The sequence below is a fragment of the Portunus trituberculatus genome, unplaced genomic scaffold, assembly GCF_017591435.1.
Source record: "Portunus trituberculatus isolate SZX2019 unplaced genomic scaffold, ASM1759143v1 PGA_scaffold_492__1_contigs__length_19819, whole genome shotgun sequence".
Classification (NCBI taxonomy): domain Eukaryota; kingdom Metazoa; phylum Arthropoda; class Malacostraca; order Decapoda; family Portunidae; genus Portunus; species Portunus trituberculatus.
Genome location: NW_025541660.1, coordinates 7,501 through 19,819, shown reverse-complemented (window position 1 = coordinate 19,819; position 12,319 = coordinate 7,501). Strand labels below are relative to the sequence as shown.

General features: G+C 46.3%; 3 protein-coding genes, 1 non-coding gene and 1 pseudogene across 4 annotated transcripts in view; 4 read left to right on the top strand and 1 right to left on the bottom strand.

The window, feature by feature from the left end:
• The first annotated feature begins 595 nt into the window (after positions 1 to 595).
• Positions 596 to 1,384, top strand: LOC123500825 (annotated as a pseudogene).
• A 1,502-nt stretch (positions 1,385 to 2,886) lies between these two features.
• On the bottom strand, positions 2,887 to 3,343 carry LOC123500822 (histone H4-like). The gene has a single exon (XM_045249423.1). The coding sequence runs from the start codon at positions 3,326 to 3,328 to the stop codon at positions 2,936 to 2,938; it is 393 nt and encodes a 130-aa protein (XP_045105358.1). The 5' UTR covers positions 3,329 to 3,343; the 3' UTR covers positions 2,887 to 2,935.
• Positions 3,344 to 3,935: 592 nt separating this feature from the next.
• LOC123500827 lies at positions 3,936 to 4,054 on the top strand. Its single transcript, XR_006673470.1, has one exon. It is a non-coding gene; the product is annotated as a 5S ribosomal RNA (ribosomal RNA).
• Positions 4,055 to 7,015: 2,961 nt separating this feature from the next.
• LOC123500820 overlaps positions 7,016 to 12,319 on the top strand; it is an 8,908-nt gene continuing 3,604 nt past the window's right edge. The window contains exons 1-5 of the mRNA XM_045249421.1: positions 7,016 to 7,545; positions 8,480 to 8,505; positions 8,618 to 8,682; positions 9,336 to 9,562; positions 11,294 to 11,425. Of these exons, the coding sequence (XP_045105356.1) occupies positions 7,143 to 7,545; positions 8,480 to 8,505; positions 8,618 to 8,682; positions 9,336 to 9,562; positions 11,294 to 11,425 (853 nt within the window). The 5' untranslated portion in view covers positions 7,016 to 7,142. The remainder of the gene's footprint in view (positions 7,546 to 8,479; positions 8,506 to 8,617; positions 8,683 to 9,335; positions 9,563 to 11,293; positions 11,426 to 12,319) is intronic.
• Positions 9,059 to 9,785, top strand: LOC123500824 (histone H2A). Its single transcript, XM_045249425.1, has one exon. It carries the CDS (start codon positions 9,250 to 9,252, stop codon positions 9,619 to 9,621), a length of 372 nt encoding a protein of 123 aa, XP_045105360.1. The 5' UTR covers positions 9,059 to 9,249; the 3' UTR covers positions 9,622 to 9,785.

Below are 12,319 nucleotides of genomic sequence, written 5' to 3'. Positions count from 1 at the left end.
TCCATCCATCCGGCTCTGGTGCACCAGCGGCGACCACCATCCACACTTGTCTATATTGTGTCTCCTTTTTTGGATTCAGGTGTGGCTCCTATGGAGCCGGGTAGGGTTTGAATACTGTCTGAGACAGCAGTTGCTCTTTTTTCTTCTTTCCCCCCTTCTAGCTGACTGACAGTCAGTTTACTTGGAGGAGGTGTACTTGGTGACAGCCTTGGTGCCCTCAGAGACGGCGTGCTTTGCCAGTTCGCCGGGCAGAAGGAGACGGACGGCAGTCTGGATCTCCCGGCTGGTGATGGTGGAGCGCTTGTTGTAGTGTGCCAGGCGGGATGCCTCGGCAGCGATGCGCTCGAAAATGTCGTTCACGAAAGAGTTCATGATTGACATAGCCTTGGAGGACACGCCAGTGTCGGGGTGGACCTGCTTGAGCACCTTGTAGATGTAGATGGAGTAGCTTTCCTTCCTCCTCCGCTTCTTCTTCTTGTCCCCTTTGGCTATGGCCTTCTGAGCCAGCCTTCTTGGCAGCCTTTCCTGATGCTTTGGGAGGCATGGTAGTAACGGCGTCGTTCAACTTGCGAAGAGTTGTGTGTTGTGTTGCACCCGACTTGAAGAGTGCCATTTATGTAAGCAATCCTGCTCAGGATCGCGAGTCGCCGCGAGAGCCAGCCTCCCGGTTGGGCGTTACGTGTTACGCGCTGATCCGATCTTCCTTTTATATAGAGGAAACGAGCCCGCCGAAGAACAGATAACGCACAACACACCGACTCGCTCCCGCAGCTGACGGAGTGTTACTTGCTAATAATACTACCACTACTACTTGTTAATCCCACCTACTACTACCACCACTACTCGCCATGTCCGGACGCGGCAAAGGAGGAAAGGTGAAGGGAAAGTCAAAGTCCCGTTCCAGCCGTGCTGGACTCCAGTTCCCGGTCGGCAGGATTCATCGCCTCCTGAGGAAGGGCAACTACGCCGAGCGAGTGGGGGCTGGCGCCCCGTGTACCTTTCAGCGGTCATGGAGTACCTGGCCGCCGAAGTCCTCGAGCTTGCCGGCAACGCCGCCCGCGACAACAAGAAGACTCGCATCATCCCGCGTCACCTGCAGCTGGCCATCCGGAACGACGAGGAACTTAACAAGCTCCTCTCCGGGGTCACCATTGCACAGGGTGGCGTGCTGCCAAACATTCAGGCTGTGCTCCTTCCCAAGAAGACCGAGAAGAAGTAAATCCCTCTCCTCCTCAATATCATCACCAACAAGTATATACATCCGGCTCCTCTTCGGAGCCACACATTGACACATCTAGAGAATTGAATAGACTATAGTGTTAACCATGATATTAATAATAATGATGGTATATATTTTTTTGATAATGAATGATAGAAATGCTAATGGTAGAATTTTTTTCTCTTTTTTTTTTTTGTTCCGGCCTGCAGCGCTGCAAAAAAAAAAAAAAAAAAAAAAAAAAAAAAAACGCCTTGCGCTGAGCAAATTATGGGATTAGGGCCCGTGTGTCAATGAGGACCTTGCTTCCCGCACACGCCCCTCTCTGTCTTGCTCTCTTGCTTCCCTCCTGGCTGGTAGGTAGCTAGCGGGACAGGGATCAATTAACGCGGTCGGTCACTTTGACCTGTGATCTCACTCGGCAGTCATCCAAGAGATGCGGATTAAACGTTGTCAAGTATTGCTGTGTTTGCAAAAACAAACAAACAAACAATGCGAAATATGTTCAAAGATAAACAAGAAGCTTACTCCAACTTGCCTTTTCTTTTTCTTTTTTTTTCTTTTCTTTTTCTTTTAGAGCATCACAATGTATATAATACAACACCTGTTCAATTACCAAGTATTAAGTACCTACCTGACTTAAGGTGCGTATTGGTGCGTGCAAGTGTCCCCCCTCTCTTGCTTCCCTCCTGGCTGGTAGGTGGTAGGTAGGGACAGGGAGGGAGTGAGTGAGTGACCCATGGATTAACGCTTTCACTTTGACCTGTGATCTCACTCGGCGGTCATCCCCGAGAGGGGAGGGCGCGCGGATCAAACGATGTCAAGTATTGCTGTGTTTGTTTGCAAAAACAATGCAAAATATATTTAAAGATAAACAGAAACTCTCCAACTTTTTTTTTTTTTTTTTTTTTTTGTTCTTTAAGGTGTGCGTATTGGAGTGTGACAGCGCTGCAGGCCGGAAAATTCCCGGCAGGAACAAAAAAAAAAAAAAAAAACCTAAAAGATCTCCATACAAGTAAGCGGTCAGACCATAGTGGATAAGGTGGTGGACGTGGGATCGGGCAGACAGACAGACGTTCACGCGTCGGCTCGAAAGAATCACACCACACACCGTTTTGAAGGTATGTCAGTCGGCGAGGGGGATTTAATGAAAGGTACCTACCTACCTACATGTCACCGCGGTACCCAGGTTCTATCTAGGTGGCTACACCAAAGATGATGATGATGATGATGATGATGATGATGCGCTTCGGTGTTGATATGGACCCTCCCTCCTTGTATGGGTACCACTATAAAGAAATAAAATTGCCTGCGCCACTAATGGGCGGAAGCTTAACAAACAAACAAACAAACAGCACCTGTAGCAGCGGTTGGTGTCTGACCTCACATCACTTAGTTGATAATCCTTTCTCTTTCATTTGATTTACCTTTGAGTGATAAAACAGAGAGGAAAACAAATAGAAAGAAAGGAAAAGAAAAAAAAGAAAGAAAAGGAAAAAAAAAAAAAAAAAAAAAAAAAACACACACAAATTGTAGTAATGACGTAAAGAGTAGGGACAACACTTTTACTTGGAACAACCATAGTCCTAGTAGTGTTAGTCTATAACTTTTTCCTTCTCTTCATTTGTGTGGACCTATAAAAGGTCCGGGATATGTTGACTCTTTTCTTATGGTGCTTTTGCAGTTGCTGTTGTTGACACCAAATTCCAGACACCAGATTTAACCGCCAAATCCGTAGAGGGTACGTCCCTGACGCTTGAGGGCGTAGACGACGTCCATGGCAGTGACGGTCTTGCGCTTGGCGTGCTCGGTGTAGGTGACGGCATCCCTGATGACGTTCTCGAGGAACACCTTTAGCACCCCACGAGTCTCCTCGTAGATGAGACCGGAGATGCGCTTGACGCCGCCTCGGCGAGCCAACCGACGGATAGCGGGCTTGGTGATGCCCTGGATGTTGTCACGCAAAACCTTACGGTGACGCTTGGCTCCTCCCTTTCCAAGTCCCTTGCCTCCTTGCCGCGGCCAGTCATGGTGACAGATGATGAGGCGCTGCTGCGAGTAGTAGTAGTAGTAGTAGTGATACGATGTCTCGCTCACGAGTGTGACTCGCATTTTTGCCTCGCGGTAATATATATATGGAGCAGGTGCCTTCCCGGTTGTAGTAGGGTAACAATATTTCCTGTTTTTCCCACTTGATCCAACATCGCTGGGTCATACGAACACGGTCTCCGTCTCGTCGTTGACCCTCGGACCACGCATCCGAGACGTACAACCGAGAGGCAAGCAAGAAAACGGCGTAAAACCAAATAATATCGAGTCGGAGGAGGTGCCAGATTTTCCAGCCAGCGGCATGCATGCAGCGAGCAACAAGCCAACCAGCCAGCCAGCCACAGAGGGAGGCAGACTGAGTCTGTGTCAGAATAATAATAATAATAATAATAAATAATAAGAATAATAATAATAAGAAGAAGAAGAAGAAGAAGAAGAAGAAGAAGAAGAAGAAGAAGAAGAAGAAGAAGAAGAAGAATGAGAGAGACAGACAGACAGACAGACAGACAGACAGACAGACAGACAGACAGACAGACTGACAGAGATTAATCCAATAGGGAAACGATATTAAACCAAGAAACACCTAGAAAGGACTTGATTCACAGGGTATACGGAGTATAGTAGGGCAAGCCAGGAAGAATTTAAAGGGGCCTAAAATCTCACATCGAGTGCCAACGACCACACCACGTTGAACACACCGCTTCTCGTCCGATCAGCGAAGTTAAGCAACGTTGGGTCCGGTTAGTACTTGGATGGGTGACCGCCTGGGAACACCAGATGTTGTTGGCATTCCATTATTTTTCATTTATCTATTTATTTATTTATTTTTTATTATTATTATTATTATTATTTTATAATAATAATAATAATAATAATAATAATAATAATAATAATAATAATAATAAGAAGAAGAAGAAGAAGAAGAAGAAGAAGGTTTGATTTGTCTATTCTTATATTGTTTTACCTGCTTATTTTATTCTTTGTTAATTCATCCATTTATTCTTGTACTACCTCGTGCCTGGATTACCAGACAAAACTGTGTATTCTAAACACACATGAATAGGAGAGGACTCGAACTGACATTTTTTTCTCTCCTATAGAGAAATTGCATCGAACCGCTAGCCTAGCTTGGTGCCGGGGGAAAGGGGATAAGAATGACCACCTGCACGGACGTGTGCTGTGCTCTGTCGAGCTTGGATATTAACCATTGAAGTCTGAAGAAGAAAAAAAAAAAAAAAAACCTAGAAAGTCACTGCAGCGGCTGTGGGAGGAGGAAAGACGCAAGCCGTCAGACTAACCGTGACACACGACACGCTAATAAATACGCACACTATAGTCTGACCATTTTATGAAGATCACTTAGGCGTTGGCGTTTTTCCTGCCTGCGGCGCTGTCACACGTGTACCAATACGCGCCCCAAGTCAGGTACTTAATACTTTTTAACTGAATGGTGTTGTAGTACATATACATTGTGATGCTCTAAAGAGGCAAGTTAGAGGAATTTGTGTTTATTTTTAAATAAATTTTGCATTGGTTTTGCAAACGCAACAACAATGCTTGACAACGTTTCCTCCGAGCGTTGTCACATCCTTCTGGGTGACCGAGTGAGGTCACAGGTCAAAGTGACCGTGTTAATCCATGGTGTGTGGGGAGCAAGGTTATCATTGACACATAGGCTCTAATCCCTTAATTTGCCCAGCAACGCCGCAGGCCGGGAAATTCCCAAAAATGGCAACGTCTAAGTGATCTTCACACTATAATAATCTGATTAACAATTTGTCTTGGCCATGTTGCAGTGGGTATTTGGTGAATGAAATGATCGATTGCTATCTTTACATCATCCATCCATCCTAATTTGACCTTAGAATCTAAAATGGTTGCTTTGCTGATGTCATTCAGGTATATTTGAGAAATCATATTCTTTGTATGTAAAATATAATGTTTTTTTTTTTTTGTGGATCGTAGTTGCTAAAGTGTGTCTGTGTATATATTAGGATTTTCATGCTATATGTTGGTGGCCCTTGCATTTGAAATAATTATATTGTGAAATTGTCAACTTTTTTTTTTTTTTTTCGGTAGGGGCTAATGTATGCAATGTTTCTGCTAATTTATGGAAATTTTATGCAAATTAGCCAAATCAAATTGGGGGTCGATAATGGGGGGGGACGCGCGAAAATCACTCCATTTTCTAATTTTGCGATTTATGCACATATCCGGTAAAATCATGTAAACGGGGAAAAAAAAAAAAAAAAAAAAAAAAAAAAAAAAAAAAAATCGTCTAGAATTGTCGGTGGGATCCTTCTGTCCCTCTCTCTCTCTCTCTCTCTCTCTCTCTCTCTCTCTCTCTCCTGTGTGTGTGTGTTACACTGTAATTCACTGTTTGATCTGCTGCAGTCTCTGACGAGACAGCCAGACGTTACCCTACGGAACGAGCTCAGAACTCATTATTTCCGATCTTCGGATAGGTCTGAGACCAGGCACACACCACACACCGGGACAACAAGGTCACAACTCCTCGATTTACATCCCGTACCTACTCACTGCTAGGTGAACAGGGGCTACACGTGAAAGGAGACACACCCAAATATCTCCACCCGGCCGGGGAATCGAACCCCGGTCCTCTGGCTTGTGAAGCCAGCGCTCTAACCCCTGAGCTACCGGGCCGTGTGTGTGTTTCACTGTTTGATCTGCTGCAGTCTCTGACGAGACAGCCAGACGTTACCCTACGGAACGAGCTCAGAGCTCATTATTTCCGATCTTCGGATAGGCCTGAGACCAGGCACACACCACACACCGGGACAACAAGGTCACAACTCCTCGATTTACATCCCGTACCTACTCACTGCTAGGTGAACAGGGGCTACACGTGAAAGGAGACACACCCAAATATCTCCACCCGGCCAGTGTGTGTGTGTGTGTGTGTGTGTGTGTGTGTGTGTGTGTGTGTGTGTGTGTGTGTGTGTGTGTGTGTGTGTGTGTGTGTGTGTGAGAGAGAGAGAGAGAGAGAGAGAGAGAGAGAGAGAGAGAGAGAGAGAGAGAGAGAGAGAGAGAGAGAGAGAGAGAGAGAGAGAGAGAGAGAGAGCATTGTTGTAGCCAAGATGTCTCAGGGATTTCGCCGTGTCAGGTCACTCACCACTCCTTTTTCCTAACTAAATGAATATTGAAAATAAAAAAACTTTTCGCGTAACAATTCTTCATAAACCACGTACTGTACATACATATATCTATGATAAATTTACATTATATCTTTCCTTATATGAGAATGTCTCTCTCTCTCTCTCTCTCTCTCTCTCTCTCTCTCTCTCTCTCTCTCTCTCTCTCTCTCTCTCTCTCTCTCTCTCTCTCTCTCTCTCTCTCTCTCTCTCTCTCTCTCTCTCTCTCTCTCTCTCTCTCTCTCTCTCTCTCTCTCTCTGTGTGTGTCTGTGTGTGTGTGTGTGTGTGTGTGTGTGTGTGTGTGTGTGTGTGTGTGTGTGTGTGTGTGTGTGTGTGTGTGTGTGTGTGTGTGTGTGTGTGTGTGTGTGTGTGTGTGTGTGTGTGTGTGTGTGTGTGTGTGTGTGTGTGTGTGTGTGTGTGTGTGTGTGTGTGTGTGTGTTTTTAAAATTTTTATTTTTTTTTTTTTTTGTTGTGTTTTCTTTTCTCTCTTTCCTTCCTCTTTTCTCTCCCTCTCGCCTGCCTCAATTTCTTTGAGTTACCCATGACATGTTGTTATGGTTAGGAGGGGGGGGAGTTTTCTGTGGTTGTCGAACACTCTTACGTCATTCCCGTCCAATCGTAAGGCAAGGTTGGGCCCCGGCAAACCGTATTTAAAGAAGTGCCAGCCTAAGCGCTCAACTCGCCCAACTGTTCGTTCCGAGCGGCAGTAACTTACTTACTCACCATGGCACGTACTAAGCAAACGGCCCGCAAGTCCACCGGTGGCAAGGCGCCCCGCAAGCAGCTTGCCACGAAGGCAGCTCGCAAATCTGCTCCTGCCACTGGAGGTGTCAAGAAGCCCCACCGTTACAGGCCAGGAACCGTGGCCCTCCGTGAGATCCGCCGTTATCAGAAGAGCACCGAACTGCTTATCAGGAAGCTGCCTTTCCAGCGCTTGGTGCGTGAAATTGCCCAGGATTTCAAGACTGACCTCCGCTTCCAGTCCTCCGCTGTCATGGCCCTCCAGGAAGCTTCCGAGGCTTATCTCGTGGGTCTCTTTGAAGACACTAACCTGTGCGCCATCCACGCCAAGCGTGTCACTATCATGCCCAAGGACATCCAGCTGGCTCGTCGAATCCGTGGCGAGCGTGCCTAATAAGTGTGTCATCCAAGGCAAGCAAGCAACAACAAACAATATCTAGGCCCTCTTCAGGGCCAAAGGTGCTTTATCTAAAGAGAATAATATTACATAGACCATGAATGGGTTGGCTTTGATCCGTATGGTCGAGCGATTTCCTGATTAGAAGATTTTTTTTTTTTTTCTCTCTCTCTCTCTCTCTCTCTCTTTTTTTTTCTTCTCTTCTCTCTCTCTCTCTCTCTCTCTCTCTCTCTCTCTCTCTCTCTCTCTCTCTCTCTCTCTCTCTCTCTCTCTCTCTCTCTCTCTCTCTCTCTCTCTCTCTCTCTCTCTCTCTCTCTCTCTCTCTCTCTTTTTTTTTTTTTTTTTCTTCAACCTTCCTCTCTGTGTCTAGGATCCGATATTCCATGTGCATGTTTCTGATCAGTAGTATGTCGGTGGCCGATGGAGAATGACTGCTTTCCCTCCAGTCTGATTTGTAGATATATTGATTGATTGATTCACTGCAATTCAGTCAAGAAAAGAAAGAAAGAAAAAAAAAAAAAAAAAAAAAAAAAAGGAGCGAAGATTCATGTTACAAGCTATAATAAATGTGTGCTTCCTGAGCTTTGTGTGATGAAAAACGTTATGTTACTGAAATAGGAGGCATCATCATTAATCAAGAAGAAGAAGAAGAGCATGAATGCACCCACCCTCCAAAGCCTGCCTGCCGTGATTAGTATCGTACGTACGCTTAATCATCACCATCATCATACTACTACTACTACGGGTGCTGCTGTTGTGCAGTGGATGATGGATCTCTTTGCTCTGACCCGGTTGCGAGCCTCATTAATGACGAGCCAGCCATCTAGCTCATCCATATCCATCCATCCATCCGGCTCTGGTGCACCAGCGGCGACCACCATCCACACTTGTCTATATTGTGTCTCCTTTTTTTTTGGATTCAGGTGTGGCTCCTATGGAGCCGGGTAGGGTTTGAATACTGTCTGAGACAGCAGTTGCTCTTTTTCTTTTTCCCCTTCTAGCTGACTGACAGTCAGTTTACTTGGAGGAGGTGTACTTGGTGACAGCCTTGGTGCCCTCAGAGACGGCGTGCTTTGCCAGTTCGCCGGGCAGAAGGAGACGGACGGCAGTCTGGATCTCCCGGCTGGTGATGGTGGAGCGCTTGTTGTAGTGTGCCAGGCGGGATGCCTCGGCAGCGATGCGCTCGAAAATGTCGTTCACGAAAGAGTTCATGATTGACATAGCCTTGGAGGACACGCCAGTGTCGGGGTGGACCTGCTTGAGCACCTTGTAGATGTAGATGGAGTAGCTTTCCTTCCTCCTCCGCTTCTTCTTCTTGTCCCCTTTGGCTATGGCCTTCTGAGCCTTGCCAGCCTTCTTGGCAGCCTTTCCTGATGCTTTGGGAGGCATGGTAGTAACGGCGTCGTTCAACTTGCGAAGAGTTGTGTGTTGTGTTGCACCCGACTTGAAGAGTGCCATTTATGTAAGCAATCCTGCTCAGGATCGCGAGTCGCCGCGAGAGCCAGCCTCCCGGTTGGGCGTTACGTGTTACGCGCTGATCCGATCTTCCTTTTATATAGAGGAAACGAGCCCGCCGAAGAACAGATAACGCACAACACACCGACTCGCTCCCGCAGCTGACGGAGTGTTACTTGCTAATAATACTACCACTACTACTTGTTAATCCCACCTACTACTACCACCACTACTCGCCATGTCCGGACGCGGCAAAGGAGGAAAGGTGAAGGGAAAGTCAAAGTCCCGTTCCAGCCGTGCTGGACTCCAGTTCCCGGTCGGCAGGATTCATCGCCTCCTGAGGAAGGGCAACTACGCCGAGCGAGTGGGGGCTGGCGCCCCCGTGTACCTTGCAGCGGTCATGGAGTACCTGGCCGCCGAAGTCCTCGAGCTTGCCGGCAACGCCGCCCGCGACAACAAGAAGACTCGCATCATCCCGCGTCACCTGCAGCTGGCCATCCGGAACGACGAGGAACTTAACAAGCTCCTCTCCGGGGTCACCATTGCACAGGGTGGCGTGCTGCCAAACATTCAGGCTGTGCTCCTTCCCAAGAAGACCGAGAAGAAGTAAATCCTCTCCTCCTCAATATCATCACCAACAAGTATATACATCCGGCTCCTCTTCGGAGCCACACATTGACACATCTAGAGAATTGAATAGACTATAGTGTTAACCATGATATTAATAATAATGATGGTATATATTTTTTTGATAATGAATGATAGAAATGCTAATGGTAGAATTTTTTTCTCTTTATTTTTTTGTTCCGGCCTGCAGCGCTGCAAAAAAAAAAAAAAAAAAAAAAAAAAAAAAACGCCTTGCGCTGAGCAAATTATGGGATTAGGGCCCGTGTGTCAATGAGGACCTTGCTTCCCGCACACGCCCCCTCTCTGTCTTGCTCTCTTGCTTCCCTCCTGGCTGGTAGGTAGCTAGCGGGACAGGGATCAATTAACGCGGTCGGTCACTTTGACCTGTGATCTCACTCGGCAGTCATCCAAGAGATGCGGATTAAACGTTGTCAAGTATTGCTGTGTTTGCAAACAAACAAACAATGCGAAATATGTTCAAAGATAAACAAGAAGCTTACTCCAACTTGCCTTTTCTTTTTTTTTTTTTTTTCTTTTCTTTTTCTTTTAGAGCATCACAATGTATATAATACAACACCGTTCAATTACCAAGTATTAAGTACCTACCTGACTTAAGGTGCGTATTGGTGCGTGCAAGTGTCCCCTCTCTTGCTTCCCTCCTGGCTGGTAGGTGGTAGGTAGGGACAGGGAGGGAGTGAGTGAGTGACCCATGGATTAACGCTTTCACTTTGACCTGTGATCTCACTCGGCGGTCATCCCCGAGAGGGGAGGGCGCGCGGATCAAACGATGTCAAGTATTGCTGTGTTTGTTTGCAAAAACAATGCAAAATATATTTAAAGATAAACAGAAACTCTCCAACTTTTTTTTTTTTTTTTTTTTTTTTTTTGTTCTTTAAGGTGTGCGTATTGGAGTGTGACAGCGCTGCAGGCCGGAAAATTCCCGGCAGGAACAAAAAAAAAAAAAAAAAACCTAAAAGATCTCCATACAAGTAAGCGGTCAGACCATAGTGGATAAGGTGGTGGACGTGGGATCGGGCAGACAGACAGACGTTCACGCGTCGGCTCGAAAGAATCACACCACACACCGTTTTGAAGGTATGTCAGTCGGCGAGGGGGATTTAATGAAAGGTACCTACCTACCTACATGTCACCGCGGTACCCAGGTTCTATCTAGGTGGCTACACCAAAGATGATGATGATGATGATGATGATGATGATGCGCTTCGGTGTTGATATGGACCCTCCCTCCTTGTATGGGTACCACTATAAAGAAATAAAATTGCCTGCGCCACTAATGGGCGGAAGCTTAACAAACAAACAAACAAACAGCACCTGTAGCAGCGGTTGGTGTCTGACCTCACATCACTTAGTTGATAATCCTTTCTCTTTCATTTGATTTACCTTTGAGTGATAAAACAGAGAGGAAAACAAATAGAAAGAAAGGAAAAAAAAAAAAGAAAGAAAAGGAAAAAAAAAAAAAAAAAAAAAACACACACACAAATTGTAATAATGACGTAAAGAGTAGGGACAACACTTTTACTTGGAACAACCATAGTCCTAGTAGTGTTAGTCTATAACTTTTTCCTTCTCTTCATTTGTGTGGACCTATAAAAGGTCCGGGATATGTTGACTCTTTTCTTATGGTGCTTTTGCAGTTGCTGTTGTTGACACCAAATTCCAGACACCAGATTTAACCGCCAAATCCGTAGAGGGTACGTCCCTGACGCTTGAGGGCGTAGACGACGTCCATGGCAGTGACGGTCTTGCGCTTGGCGTGCTCGGTGTAGGTGACGGCATCCCTGATGACGTTCTCGAGGAACACCTTTAGCACCCCACGAGTCTCCTCGTAGATGAGACCGGAGATGCGCTTGACGCCGCCTCGGCGAGCCAACCGACGGATAGCGGGCTTGGTGATGCCCTGGATGTTGTCACGCAAAACCTTACGGTGACGCTTGGCTCCTCCCTTTCCAAGTCCCTTGCCTCCTTGCCGCGGCCAGTCATGGTGACAGATGATGAGGCGCTGCTGTAGTAGTAGTAGTAGTAGTGATACGATGTCTCGCTCACGAGTGTGACTCGCATTTTTGCCTCGCGGTAATATATATATGGAGCAGGTGCCTTCCCGGTTGTAGTAGGGTAACAATATTTCCTGTTTTTCCCACTTGATCCAACATCGCTGGGTCATACGAACACGGTCTCCGTCTCGTCGTTGACCCTCGGACCACGCATCCGAGACGTACAACCGAGAGGCAAGCAAGAAAACGGCGTAAAACCAAATAATATCGAGTCGGAGGAGGTGCCAGATTTTCCAGCCAGCGGCATGCATGCAGCGAGCAACAAGCCAACCAGCCAGCCAGCCACCCAGGGAGGCAGACTGAGTCTGTAATCAATAATAATAATAATAATAATAATAATAATAATAATAATAATAATAAGAAGAAGAAGAAGAAGAAGAAGAAGAAGAAGAAGAAGAAGAAGAAGAAGAAGAATGAGAGAGACAGACAGACAGACAGACAGACAGACAGACAGACAGACAGACAGACAGACAGACAGACAGACAGACTGACAGAGATTAATCCAATAGGGAAACGATATTAAACCAAGAAACACCTAGAAAGGACTTGATTCACAGGGTATACGGAGTATAGTAGGGCAAGCCAGGAAGAATTTAAAGGGGCCTAAAA

What these genes read in the sequence shown, in the direction of transcription:
- LOC123500824 (XM_045249425.1), top strand. Translation starts at nt 9,250, where the DNA reads ATGTCCGGACGCGGCAAAGGAGGAAAGGTGAAGGGAAAGTCAAAGTCC.
- LOC123500822 (XM_045249423.1), bottom strand. Translation starts at nt 3,328, where the DNA reads ATGCGAGTCACACTCGTGAGCGAGACATCGTATCACTACTACTACTAC.